This window comes from Crocodylus siamensis, chromosome 6 (assembly GCF_052110815.1).
Source record: "Crocodylus siamensis isolate JL-2025a chromosome 6, ASM5211081v1, whole genome shotgun sequence".
In the NCBI taxonomy this organism is placed as follows: Eukaryota; Metazoa; Chordata; order Crocodylia; family Crocodylidae; genus Crocodylus; species Crocodylus siamensis.
The window spans coordinates 14,117,104-14,131,386 of NC_143400.1; the positions used below are offsets into that span (position 1 = coordinate 14,117,104).

General features: G+C 54.7%; 2 protein-coding genes across 2 annotated transcripts; one reads left to right on the top strand and one right to left on the bottom strand.

Annotated features, from left to right (window-relative positions):
- The first annotated feature begins 4,351 nt into the window (after window positions 1-4,351).
- Window positions 4,352-8,534, top strand: RBM8A (RNA binding motif protein 8A). The gene is made up of 6 exons (XM_090054163.1): window positions 4,352-4,492; window positions 4,730-4,789; window positions 5,438-5,515; window positions 6,279-6,415; window positions 7,094-7,230; window positions 8,149-8,534. Exons 1-6 carry the CDS (start codon window positions 4,426-4,428, stop codon window positions 8,192-8,194), a joined length of 525 nt encoding a protein of 174 aa, XP_089910289.1. The 5' UTR covers window positions 4,352-4,425; the 3' UTR covers window positions 8,195-8,534.
- A 1,411-nt stretch (window positions 8,535-9,945) lies between these two features.
- LOC149861185 (gonadotropin-releasing hormone II receptor-like) lies at window positions 9,946-14,026 on the bottom strand. Its single transcript, XM_090054162.1, has 3 exons — window positions 12,860-14,026; window positions 11,834-12,038; window positions 9,946-10,887 (listed from the first exon to the last, which is right to left on the bottom strand). Exons 1-3 carry the CDS (start codon window positions 13,454-13,456, stop codon window positions 10,391-10,393), a joined length of 1,299 nt encoding a protein of 432 aa, XP_089910288.1. The 5' UTR covers window positions 13,457-14,026; the 3' UTR covers window positions 9,946-10,390.
- Window positions 14,027-14,283: the final 257 nt, after the last annotated feature.

The window sequence follows — 14,283 nt, forward strand, 5'->3', positions numbered from 1 at the left end:
TTTATGGCTACGATGAGAGCTCCATGCTTCTCCATTTGGAAAAGAGCTTAAAAAGAAAGACAACCCACTCCAACCAAGGCTAAAGTAACAGACTGGATGCCATAGTATAGATGGCGATTTCTACCCCAACAAATAGGTGTGAGGATGTTGTCACTGGATGACTGTTGGCTGGCTCAGGTGAAATGAGTTTGAGGGGTCTCAACTTAGGTTCCACTGAACAGGTGACCCTACAACAAAACTAGTAGGCAAGGCCTTCCTAGTCATGATACCTAGGCCATTGCTTCGGGAGGTGCTGCAACAGCTCCATGCAAGTACCCATCTGGGAGGCTTGGCTATGGGTGATCTAGTGATCCGCCAAGCAGTAGCCCCAGGGCTATATGTAGAAGCTCAGCGTATTGCTACCAGGTGCATCACATGCCAGAAAGTAAACCCTCGAAGGAAACCCCCTGTGCCAATGGGAGGTAGACCCTGGGCAACGTACCCTGGACAAGCATGGCAGATTGATTTTGCCGAGCTCCCACGGTCCTGACATCATGGGTTTTTACTTGTCATGGTAGACCAGCTCTCGGTTGGGTTGAGGCATGGCCCACCAGGACTGCCACTGCGGCTACAGTAGTGAAGTATCTGTTGCAGGAGATCATTCCCCGGTATTCTCTGCCTGAATCCATCGAGTTGGATCAAGGACAACGCTTTGTGGGAAAGGTAGTTCAAGAGGTCGCACAAGCCCTCAAGATCACTTGGAAACTACACACACCATGGAGACCACAGAGTTCAGGACAAGTGGAACGCATGAATAGGACCTTAAAGACTCTACTCACCAAGATCTGTATTGAAGCATGCCTTAAGTGGCCTCAAGCATTGCCGCTCGCTCTTACTTGCATCCGAAACACTCCCTGATGGGGCATTAAATTAACCCCATATGAAATTATGTTTGGCAAGCCCCCTCGAGTCTTACCTCCTGGGACGCGAGAAAATGTAACTTTTGAATTAGGTAATAGCGAGCTTCGTATGCACGTTATTGCTTTGCAGTCTGTCTTGTCTTCTCTTCACAGGTATGCAGCCTCCTTTCAGCGCCTGCCTTTAGACGTTCCGGTACATGACTTCTGCCCGGGAGACTGGGTCTTGGTGCAGCGGTGGAAAAAGGAACCTTTGACTGAGAGGTGGAGTGGCCCTTTCCAGGTACTTCTAACAACCCACACCACTGTAAAGATTGCTGGCCATGACCGTTGGATACACCATACCCGTGTGAAATGACATCCACGAGCGTCAGAGGACACCAACTCCCAGGACGAACTCACTCCGGAAGCTGAGTTGTCCTCAGAACAAGAAGCCAGCAAGTGGAGCTATGAACCTACTGGTGATCTCCAAGTGCACCTGAGACGGCTTAATCAAAGTTCAGAAAATTAGACAAGAAAGTAAAAAGAAAAAGTTTAGGCTGTATTTGATCTCAGGAAAGGGAAAATATGGTGGGAGTCTTAATATGCCTTGTTGTTATCTATGTAGTAAGAGAAGCAGGATTGAGCAGCCCTAGCCGCCAGCCTATATCCCCACTTCCCCCAATTGCTCCCCCAGGAACAAATTTGTATGTTGACATGATGGAAAGAATTGCAGGTACCTTCAATCTCACCAACTGCTGGGCCTATGGGGGACTCCAAGAGGCCGGAGGCCGGTGGCCTTGGAGGGCTTTTCCTTTGGCCCCAAAGTGGCTAGTGAGTAGTAAGGCAGATGTTAAGAGTACTAGTCAAGAATGGGATGAGAACTGCAGCTGGGAGCTTTCCCAAGTGGCATTGGGAGAGTATTGCATCAGTAATAATGGTACAGGAAAAAGTTTGGGACATAGCCGTTGCATATGGACTTTAAAAGTGAGATGGATGAACCTTACAAAATTAGAACAGCTTTATTATCCTAACAGCCCACGGTATAATCAGCTAGTGTGGCAGCATCCTAATGGAACAATTGCATGGTTTAATAAGTATTGGAGTGCCACAAATCAAAGTAATGATCAGACAGATTGTACAAACAAGAACCAGGATGGGCTATGGGAATGTTCCATGAGAGGAGGCCTCGCAGCCGCTGGTCCTTTGGGTCCAGAAGGAGGCTTGGGGTTTCCCGAGATGCCCTATGGTTGGGCCCCTCCAAATGCCACTAATAGAGAAAATAGGGCCTTAAGAGGATACTATTGGATTTGCGGACGACGGGCCTATACAATACTACCACAAGGGAGGAACCTGTTACATTGGGGTGATTGTACCAGCTTTCTTTTTGCTACCGTCTGAGGTTGGAAATAAGTTGGGAGTCTCTTTGTATGATGATTGGAAAAGAACCAAGAGAAGTATTGATGTAAGTTTGACACAGGGTGGCTCCCAAAAGTGGAAGGAGGATGAGTGGCCTCCTCAGAGGATTATTGAGTATTATGGACCAGCTACATGGGCTAATGTTGGGAGTTGGGGATACCGGACACCAATATACATGTTAAATAGAATCATCCGGTTGCAGGCAGTCTTGGAAATAATTACTAACCAAACTGCCACTGCTCTCGAGTTACTGGCCCGACAGAGTTCTCAGATGAGAGAAGCCATATACCAAAATCGAATGGCCTTAGACTATTTACTCGCAGAGGATGGCGGAGTCTGCGGAAAGTTCAACCTTTCTAATTGTTGCCTCCAAATAGATGATAACGGGAAAGTAGTCTTAGAGATTGCCAAAGAGATTAGGAAAATAGCCCATGTACCCATACAAACGTGGAAAAACACATGGGATAGAGACTGGTGGTCTAATCTGCTTGGAGGACCCTGGTGGAAAAAGGTAGGGTTTGTATTTCTGTGTGCTCTGACTGGATTGATTTTTATTCCCTGTTTCATAAGATTGATAATCACCACAGTTGAAGGAATGCAGGTTGCAACAGTTCCCCTCAAAGCGCAGACTGTAGCAAAAGTCATGGTACTCAGAAAAATTCCTCGTAATTATCTTGATCTGCCTAAATGAAAGCGGGCAGCAGAAAGCATCTTGAGGGGGGAATATTGTTAGAAATAGAATATTGTTAGAAATGCGCAGCTTGCATCTTGCACCTGATAAGAAAGAAATACTGCCAAGGACTTTTTCTTTCCCAGCCTTCCCACAGCCTTTCTCATGCTAATTGCAGTTTCTCCCCCTCACCTGCCTTAAGTCTTTCTCATGCGGATTGCAGGAGCCAAAATTCAATTATCTGTGTCCTTGAAAGGGGGGGGAAGTAAACTTTTGGTGACCTGTTGTAGTTTCTGAGCATGCTTAATTAGCTGATGCATATTTACTTCTCTGCCCTGCATACTTAAGTAGTTAATTATACTATACATGCGATGTATGTAGTGATGTAACTTACATGTATGCTTGTATGAAACGGAAGTAAGCTGTAACAGTTCCTGTTTCTGCACACGTGCCCAGGAGAGAGAAGATAAATTTTGCTTGCGAATACCAATGCGGGGTCAGAGTAATCTGAGTACCTGACTCTGCTCTGACCTTTGTTTGCAAACAAATGCCACCTTTGTGCTATTTAACGTATGTGTGTCTGTGATTTTTTGCGGGCCTCCAGAGAAACGAACCGCCTTTGCGCAACACAACCATGCTGTTTTCTGGCTGTCAGGAGGGGGGTGACAACTTAATGCTGCCCTCCTCAATATGGGTTTTTGTCCATCCCTGAGCCCCAGCTCCTGGAGCCTGGATTACTTGATTCATCATTTCCTTAGACCAGTGCTTCTCCACCTGGCGCCTGTTCTCAAGTGAATCCAAGATCGTGGGGCAGACCCAGGCCTCCTAGGGGAGATCTCCAGCTGTGTCCTGGGGCGTGCCTGTGTGAACAGTGATGTGGCGCCTCTGGCCCAGCTGAGACTTGCTGCTTCAGGGCAGCGCTAGAAGGATGCTGGGCTGCAGCTCCCTTTGCCCAGGGGACTCAGGGGGCACCAAGGGGGTCTCCTGAAGTGGTGCTTTCTTAAAGGAGCCTCATGTTTAGGGACAACCGGGGGGGGGGGGGGGGGAGGGTGCTTGTTGTCTAATGGGGGCAGCTGCCCCCCCCCGGAGTGTGTAGGCCAGGCCCTAAGGGCCCTGGCGTCCTGCCCTGCCCTGCCTGCTGCTGGGCTGTCTCAGGCACGGAGGGGACCCCACCATTGAGGGGGACAACAAGGCCTACAGCGGGCCCTGAAGGGTTGCTATGGAGACCCCAAGATGGCACCCATCGCCAGCCTGACGCCCTTCTCCAAATGGCGGCGCTCGCCGCCTGGCAGCGCCGTTGCGTCATCACACTTCCTCCCTCCTCCGCATTCCCTTCTCAAGATGGCGGCGCCCAGCAGGGGTTTCCGCTCCATAGTGTGATGGCACTTCCGCCCCACTTCCCGACATGCCTTGCAGCACCGGGACAACTTCCGGGCGGTAGCGGTGGCGGAGAGGGGCAAGATGGCGGACGTGTTGGATCTGCACGAGGCGGGCGGCGAGGATTTCGCCATGGACGAGGATGGCGACGGTACCCTGGGGTGACCCGGATGTTCCCCCCCGGCCGGTTCCCCCCCCCCCCCCGGTTCCGGGTCCCACCGGCCTCCCCCGCCCCCCGGCATGGGGCTGGCCTAGTCCCGGTTCTGGGTCCCACTTTAAGCCTTTTCCTGCCGGTTCTGGGCCCCGCCCTGCCCGGTCTCCTCCCCGCGGGACTCGGTTTGGTTCTGCTCCGGCCCCCCCGCGCTGACCCCTTCGGTCTTGCCCGCAGAAAGCATCCACAAGCTGAAGGAGAAAGCCAAGAAGCGCAAAGGCAGAGGCTTCGGCTCAGGTAACGATGCGGCTGCAACCCCCATGGCTCTGTCCGTCTGCACGCGGGAACCCCAGTGCTGCCAGAGCCTCCAGTGCAGTCTCCAGACTGGTGTCTGCTTGTTGCTCACAGGGCAGAGCGGGGGAGGGGCTGGGGGTGTTGAGGACACCTAGGCTTTTCAGCTGTGAGCAGATCCCTTTGTCTCCCACGTCCGTCTGTCCAGACCCTTCCCTACCTGCAGGAGACATGCCCAGGGTGCTCGGTTGTCTGCCCCGTGTCCCTGCACAGCGGAAAGTGTGTGCAGCCACGCAGGGCAGCTTGGTCCTGCTTGGAGCAGGGGGTTTCCCGGTCGTTAGGGGCTGGAAGGGACCTTACAGATTGGGTCCAGTCCCCCTGTACGTGGGCAGCAAAGACCGCTGGGATCACATGACCCCAGGGTTGAACTAGATATGATCTCTTGAGGTCTCCCACCCTCATTTTCTATGATCTTATGAATGCGTGTTTCCCTGCATCATTACTGTTATAGGCTCTTTGGGGCAGGGTCTCTGGGCGTGGAGACCTGGTTTGCACCTGCAAGCTACGGTGGCTGGCGGTGGGGTCGCTGCGCAGAAAAACCGTCACTAGTTGTCTGAAATGATCCACGTTTTGCTTTTCTCCCCCTGTGCCCAGAGGAAGGCTCTAGGGCTCGAGTGCGTGAGGACTATGACAGCGTGGAGCAGGATGGGGATGAGCCGGGGCCTCAGAGATGTGAGTACTGCTGGGGATTCGTTCTGGGGTCTTTGGTGAGATAAGTGTCACACGAGGTTGCTTTAAGGAAGAGAGGAGCCAGGTCTATCGTTGAAGTGGGGTCCAGTGGGTAAAATGCTGGATGGGGACCAAGGGACTGCTAGGGTTATTTGACCCCAGCAGTCTTTCCTGCCCAGCGCAGGGGGCTAGACCTGATGATCTCACAAAGTCTCTTTCAGCGCCTATCTTCTGTGAACCTGTGAGATGTGGGTTTTATTCCCAGTGCTGCCACTACGTGGCTCTCTGACCCCAGGCAACTCAGTGCCTCAGTTTCCTCCCTTGTAAAGTTGTGAGAGATGCTGATAAGAAGCATTCTCTGAAAGCCAGGTATCACTGCTGTCACCATTGATGCAACACACAGAGCAACTTGGCTGTGCTCATGGGATGTTGGGATTGTTCTAGGTCAGGATTCAGGTTCATTGCAGGGGTCTGGGGCAGAAACTTTTCATGCTGCTCTGCAGCCATTCTCATTAAGGGGTAAATGAAGTGAAGAGCTGCTGTTGCCAGGGGCATCGAGCACCTGCATTCACTACTCCTCCATTCCTCCTCTCATAGCTCCACTCCAGAGTCTTCAGGCAAACAGATTACAAGCTAACCTGGATGAGATGTGGTGGGAGTGGGGATGTCTTTCCTTGGTGTAGCTGTGAAGCTCTGCACGTGCAAGTTCACTAGGGCTCTCAGACCAGGCATCTGGGTAATGAGCGCTGCTTCCCTTTGCCTGCAGCGGTGGAGGGCTGGATTCTCTTTGTCACGGGAGTCCACGAGGAAGCCACGGAAGAGGATATTCACGACAAGTTTGCTGAGTACGGCGAGATCAAGAACATCCACTTGAACCTGGACAGGCGGACGGGCTACCTGAAGGTAGGGGCCGGGCAGGGAGAGGGCTGGCTGGGGTCTCTAGACAGTTGTGGTCATGTCTTTGCCCTGCTACAGACTCTCTGCGTCTGTGCCACATCGTTTAATCTCTGTGCTTCAGATTCTTGCCTGTATGATGTGGGGGCAGTGGGCCTGTGAGGTGCACGGCTTCGTCGGACACGGAGCCCAAAGCTGCACTTAAACGGGCAGCTGCCCCTTAATGTTTCATACATGTGATTTGGGCAGGGTGAGGAGACTGAGTGTGAGCACAGGGATGCTGGGGTTCTGCTCTCAGCCTGACGGGCAGTGGGTGCTGCTGGTAACAGCAAGGGGTGCTTGGCTTCTCTCATGGGATCCCTATGAGATCTCTTACAGTTTCACAGGTGAATCCCACATGGGATCTTATCAGAGAGATGTGCTGGGGAGGCTTCATACTAAGAAAGAGCCTTGGAGAGGGGTTGGGTACTAATATGGGTCCCCTTCCTACACCTGTCTGGGAAGCCCCTGGTTCAAGTGAGGAGTTCAGGGCAATAGCTGGAAGGGCAGGGCAGCAGCGTTGCCTTTCAGGCTTGCATTCCTGACACTGGTGACCAAGTGGAGAGAGGGGCTGTGGGAATTGGAACCCCAGGGGTCTACTGCCGGGAGCCAAGGTGAGGGTGATGCCACTGTCCTTGTCTCCCGCAGGGATACACACTCGTTGAGTATGAGACCTACAAGGAGGCTCAGGCGGCTATGGAAGGGCTGAACGGGCAGGAGCTGATGGGGCAGCCCATTAGCGTGGACTGGTGCTTTGTCCGGGGACCACCCAAAGGGAAGAGAAGGTGAGAAAGGGCCACATTCTGCTGGGCAACTCGATCCCCTGCCAGGAGCCAGATGGGTCCAGGATTGTCCCATTGTCTCTGGAGCGGGGAAGCACACACTCAATGGGATAGACCAGGTCTCTGCTTCTCTCGCTTGGACCTGAGTCTGGGCACAGTCTGTGTCCTTGGGGCTTTTGTTTCTAACTGGAAGGCGGGTAGTCTTGTCCTACAGACCAGGCACCAGGCTGAAGTGCAAGCAGGAATGTGGCAAGGTCTCTGTCCCCTGCTATCACATATGCAGTCCCCTGGGAAGTGTCCATGGGGCAAGAGATGGGTTTGCATCTCCTGAAATCCTTACTGACCCATTTGGGAGCCAGGATGCTTTCCCCACAGAGCAGTGACCCCCCTCCTTCCCCAGCTACAATCCCCATGGAGCAGTGCTCCAGGGAGCTCAAATGGGACATGGTCAACTGTCTTGGCTTGGAAAGGTTGAACCTCTGATGCACGTGATGGGCAGGATCCCTCTTGTTCACACCCCCATGCTTCTTGGAGAACAATGCCTCATTGTCTTTGGTGAACTGCTAGATCTAGAAGCAGTTGTCACTGCTCCCATTATACTCTGAGGTGTTTTGAACAAGCGCCGCCCAGAGGTGGTACAGTCATCTACCCTAGAGGTCTTCAAGAGAAGAATAGACAGTCACCTGGCTCTAGGGTTATCTGACCCCAGATGTCTTTCCTGCTCGTTCAGGGGCTGGATCCATTCCAGCCCTATGATTCTATGATTTAAACAGCTGTTTGTTTCTATGCCAGAAGTGGCTGCATTTCAGACTGTCCCTCTTACGTGTGGTTTTCTGAGCGCTTGAAGAACTCAAGCTTGTTTTGCTTGGGTTAGAATGAATGTAGACCTACCTGTGCCCACTCTGCCTGTCTGTCTCACAGAGGAGGGCGCAGACGGAGCCGCAGTCCTGACCGGAGACGACGCTGAAGTCTCGCTGCTGGAGTGTTTGTTGGCAGTAACATGGTGGAAGCTCCCTGCACAACGCTGGGCCTGGAACATCTGTCCTGAGCCGTCTGCGCCCCCGGGTCTCTCTTGTGGGCGATAGGGTTTTCACCCGGGATCCTGTTTCCTGCAAGAACATCTGCTAGGCTTTCAGCTTGTGTTTCAAAACCCCTAAGGCTTTTCATTGTTCCTGTTTGGGCCCCCTCAGGCAATGGGGCCAGTCCGAGGGAAGCTGGGGCACGGGGCAGGGCTGGTTTGGGAATGAGAAATGTTACCCACAAGCTCTGAATAAAAGCTGGGGTATTTTTTTTTTTTTAAGTCTTCACATGTGGCCCTGACTGTGTCTGTGAGGGGGTGCTGGAGAGTCTGAGGGGAGGGTGTCTCCCACCTGTGGGCCCCTCTTGGCCTGCGAGCTGACATCGGACAGGTTACTGTGGCCTCTGAGTGTCCCCTCTTGTGGCCCCTGCAGCACTGCCTGCCCAGTCCCTCCCTCTAGGACTCTTGTGCAGCTCTAGGCTTGTGTCGCTGGCTGCTTGTGTGGCTGAGTTGTCTGAGCCTCAGTTTCCCATTCTGTGAAATGGACATGGAGGCTTTAGGTGGGTGTTCTGGGAGCACCAAGGTGCTGGTGATGGGCTGAAACAGTGGGCCTGTGCTGGGTGGAGAGATGCTGCACGTGTGTCCAGGCCCAACCCAGCCTCCCCCCTTCCTCTTACCCCATGCTCTCTGCCTTGTCTTCAGCCAGAGGTACTACCCTGAGGGTTGCTTCCTTGCTCTGCTCTGGCTGGGAGGCCACCTGGCCACTGCCCCCTGGGCTGACTATGGAAGTTCATTGGGGGCACTGGCAGCTGGACCTGGGGTCGGCCTCCATCCCATGGGTGTTGTAACCATCCCTGTACTGTGGAAGGGAGGGGGGCTCTCTCCAGTTGCCTGTTGGGAGCTTGTTTCCTGTCCTGTGATAACGTGTGCTGCTCACAGGCTACTACGGAGCCCAGAGAGTGTCACAGGGCAGGTAACCCCAGCCCCCCAGCTCAGACGAGGAACTCATCTTGCCTGGGACAGCCACCCTACTCCTGACCCCCATGCTCCCCTCTCCCATGTACAAGTTCTGGCTCCTTAGCTGAGTCCTGCGTTGGAGGGGTGAACAGTGGGTACTGAGCTGTGGTGTGGAGGACTGGGGTAGAAGAGGCAATGTGCATGCTTGTGCACTGGGTGTCAGCACTGCATCTGCCACCAGACACAGTTCTGGGTTCATCCACTTCTGCTCCTCACCCACCTGCCCCTGAGCCAGCTCAGCATTGCCTTTGGACTCAGCCCGTGCGCAGAGGATCTTGGTTCTGCCGAGTCCCTCTCCCCATGTGGGGACACCTGTGCCATGCTTGGACCTAGCCCCTGGAAATCAAATCTGGAGCAAGCAGGGGCTGGAGACTAGCTCTCATTACATCCTGTAACCTCTCCTCACTTCTGGAGTTAAAGTCTTACTGCCACATGGTGGTTTGAAGGCCTTTGTTTGTCCCTGGCAGCTGAACATCAAGGCGGCCCCTGAGTTTGTAACCACTTGAGGCTGTCGCATGCATGGGTACTTTCACCTCTGGGTAAAACACCCCCTGGAAGGAGTGGTCTGTGCTTAGTGATTGGCCTGAATCACAACCAGTGGCAACTTCATACCAAGTAGTTTTTTGGGGGCGTGAGGAAAGCACCAGTTGGAGGACCCCTTGAGAGCAGCAGGCTGGATTCCTTCAAGTGTTTTGAGGCATTGGAGGGGAATGGAAACCCCCCAGCACTTTTCCCACTCCTTTAAGAGATGGGGAAACAGGCACAGAGCAGCAAGATTGTCTCCCAAGGCTTCTCAGTGCCAGCCAGGACTTGAACCCAGGCTGCCTGACCTTGGTTTGGGCCTTTGTGCTGGCAAAGACTTGTAAGGGCTCAGGCTTGTTCTCTACATCCCACCTGCAGCCCCCACCAGCTGGGAAGCTGTCATGGGCAAGATGGCAGGGTGCTTGGGGCTCCCCCCCGCAGGCCTTCATGGCACTTGGGAGGCTGAGAAAATAATCCAGATTTATTGCTAGGTGTGTAAGTGACACGGTGACAGCCCTACTGGTTACCTCTGGGAGGTGCCACTTTGATTGTTCCTCCCCAGCTGGGAGGCAGCTATGAGTCCAGACCAGAGATGCCAAGGTCCTGTCACATGAAACTCTCCACCATCCTCCTCCGGCACAGCTCGCATCTCCTGCTGGGTGGGGCTGCGCCTGCTGTCACCTCCATCTCGTACTTGCCAGACCCCTCATGGCCCTCGCCAGCTCTCCGGGTGGGCACGGCCGTGGTGGAGATGCGGAAAGAGCCGGTCAGCATGGAGGTGGCCTCGGGCTCCTTCCCGCGGCGGGTGCAGCGGCAGGCGCGCCAGATCTCCCTGCGGAAGTGCACTGTGAAGAGCCCGTAGATCAGCGGGTCCAGACAGGCATTGAAGAGGCCGAAGAGGAAGAGGATGTGGCTGAGGGAGGGCGGGACCTTCTCCCGGGTCAGCATGTCTGGGGAGAACCAGTACCAGATGCCTAGGAGGTAGTAGGGAGTCCAGCATACGATGAAGGTGAAGACAATGACGATGGACATCTTCAAGGTGCGCAGCCGGGCCCGTGGGATGTTGTTGCAGGAGCGGCGGAGGTGGATCTCCTGGGAGGAGACTGCAGAGGAACGAGGGGGGGAAAAATGGGCAGAGAGGAGGTCACGTCTAAACTGATCCCCTGCTAAAGGCAGGATCAGCTCTGTCAACCATCCCGGCCCAGTGTCTGTCCAAGCTGCTCTTGGACCCCCCCAGGGAGGGAGACTCCACTGCTGCTCTAGATGCCTGTTCCAATGCTCAGCCACCCTCGTAAAAAGTTCCTCCTCCTCTCCAACCTCAGTCTCCCCTGCTGCAGCTTGAGGCTGTTGCTCCTAGTCCTGTCCCCTGTGGCCACAGGGAATAGCCCAGCTGGGTGGGCTCTAGAATGGGGTGAAATGAGAGAGAGGATCCCTGCAATGGGGACCAGTTTCCCCCTTCCTGACCCAAGCCCCCACAGTCACTGCAGCTCATGTTAACCAACCCTGGGGGGTGGGGAGGGGGGGTGGCAGAGGACTCTGTTCACATCTGTCACTGCCTGGGGAACATGAGAGCAGAGACGTGGTGGGTCGATATGGCACGAGGGTCTGAATCATGGCCCCAGTGCTGGAGGAGCAAAGGGGCTGGTTCCCTGAAGCTGAACACTGAGGCCTGGCTTTACTTTCTCCTCTGAGGGAGATGGGACATGGATGTGGGGGAAGAAAGAAAGGGGGAGAGCCCAAAGAAAGAGAGAAAAGAGCAAGACAGGAAAGAAAAACGGGAGGGGAAAATGAAGGAGAGGAAAAGAGAAATAAAGAGTAAGCAAAAGGAAGGATGCATGCGACTGATGGAAAAGACAAAGGGAACAGAGAGCCAAAAGAAAGGCCTGCAGAGATGATGGGGAAGGGAAACTGAGGCAGGGGACATGCCAATGCATGCAGACATGTACAGAGATGCAGACATACAGCTTGGTCCTTGGCACCCACGTGCAGCCCCAGCTCCTTCCCGTCCCCTCACGCCCCCCAGTACGGTGTCAAGTGGCGCTGGCTCACCACAGGCTTTCTTCATCTTGCCTGAGATCTCAAGGAGGATGCGGGAGTAGCATAGCACCATGATGAGCAGGGGCAGCAGGAAGAGGCAGGCGAAAGTGAACATGTTGTAAAGAGTCTCCTGCCAGTGGGCACTGAAGCTGCCCACTGTGGCACACTGGATGAAGTAGCTGGGCTGGGACCGACTCACTGTGTGGAAGACGAAGATCTGGAAGAGATACCCCACGGGCCCCCCAGGCTGGCAGTCAGCTCCACATCCCCAGGAGGTCCAGCCTGTCCCACCTCCCTGCCTCGGTGTATACTGGAGCAGACCACCAGCCCCCAGCCCTGCTCCCAGCCCATGTTGGACCAGACAGGTCCAGTGGGTCCCACATCTGTATCTCCTTCCTATATCAAGAAAGACCAGGGACCCAGTGAACGTCCTAGCTTGTCAAGATCCAGCCATGCCGGCATCTGGCTCATTCCATCTCACTCTCTTCCCCAGGGAGAAAAAGCATCTACCACAGCCCGGCATAGCTGGATCTTGACCACGCGAGAACATAAAAACTGCCACAAATTGGGTCCATCTTGCCCAGTCTCTGGTGTCACAGCAACAGAGAGCAGATGCTGAGAGGGAGGGTGATCTGGGTCTCACCAAGATGTTTTCCCCTGTTCCTCTCTTGCAGCCTCCAGCATTTAGGATCTAGGAAGCTCAGATGCAGAGGCCGTGCCCCTCACTCCCGTGCTCAGTAGCGACTGATGCCCCTTTCCTCCATGAACGTGTCCAAACTCTTTGTGGATCTAGCTATGTATCATCACCCCATTGGCCTACCTACTCTGGCATCTCAACAGGGGTCAGCCTCTTGGTCTGCCTAGTCTGGTACCCCTATGTCCTGCCCACTGCCCCATACAACCCATATCCCATCTCTGGCCATAGGACATAAGGCTACCCATACTCCATCTCCAGCCGTGGATTTAGTGCCCCCCACTACCCATACCCAAAACCATTGGGAATCTTGCCCCCGGGGGCAGCCATGACATCTCCCCTACCTGCGGCAGTGCCAGCAACACACTGAGGCCCCAGGCTACGCACAGCATGGCCTTGTTCTTTTTCTTGGCGTCGCCCACGCCCAGCGGGTTCAAGATGGCGGCTCGGCGGTCCAGGCTGATGACCACAGTGACGAAGGCCGAGGCATACATGGCCACCAGCTTGAGGAACATGAGGGCCCGGCAGGCCACATCACCCGCATACCACTGCACAGTGACGTTCCACACCGCATCCAAGGGCATCACTACAAAGGTCACCAGTAGGTCGGCCGCTGCCAGGTTGACGATAAGGATGCGGACATGCGGCTTCTTGCGGTATTTCCGTGTGACTGTCCAGAGCACAGCAATGTTGAAGCAGGCAGAGGAGAGGAAGAGGACGCAGGTGATGGCCACCCGCACCTTAGCGGCGGTGGAGAATGTGGGCAGCAGGAAGATCTCCTCTCCCGGGATGCTGGCATTGAACCCACTGCTGGCCAAGCTCCCTGCTGTCACCTGGGGCTCCCCGCAGCTCTGGTTCCCCGCCACAAGTGAGCCCAGCTCAAGCATCTCCCCAGACCTCGGGCAGGCGGTGGTGTTCATCTCAGAGGCACATCCTAGCATCCTGCCTTTGCTGTCCGGAGTTGTCCCTCCCGCTGCTGCACTGAGGCTCCAAGGAGAGCAAAGCGGCAGGGATTCGTGGTGCCGACTCTGGCTGGTCCCTGGGAAGCCCTGCTCCTTCTCGACGTCGGCAGGGACGGGGGTCCTTGGGCATGTTTTGCTGCTTGAAGGGAGACACTGGGACACTGGGGCTGCCTGCTGCACCCTCAATGGCTTTTGCTTCCGGGAACCAGCAAGGACCAGCTTTGTCACAATAAAGTTTCCAGAGTCTAAGTGGAGTCTTGCTTTTCAGCCTCCATCCACACTGCACCTGGAGGCTCTGTCCAGGATGTGGAAGAATTAATGAGCTCCCTAGACAGAGTCTCGCTGGCTGCCCTCCGGAGGTAGGTGCCCTGCTATGGTTCCCAGCTGAAGAGGCTTTCCCAAGCTCCTGTGGTTGAATCGAAGCCTTTTGTGGGACATTGGGTGTAGAAGGCAGGTAGCCTCTGGGCTGAGCACAGTGCCAGGCTGGAGGTTTTCCCTCCAGGGTGCAAGATGTTGCTTTTTTCCAAGGGTTTTTGCTCTGAGTGTCCTCCCCAGGCTCCTCCTAAAGCAGCCTCTGTGGCCCCTAGCAAGCTCGCGACCTCCCTGGCCCAAGATATGGTGATGCCACATCCAGGTGGGTCATGCAAGGAGACCTCTGCTTCCCATGGGCCGTTTCAGTCCGTCTCCTGTCCGTGGAGAGCTGTGGCTGGCAGCGCCAGGCACCTGTGAATGAAGTAAGAATTTGCATTACCTGCTGGTTTCCACCGGCCACAAAGTCCTGTCGCGCCGGGATGGCAGTTCATGGC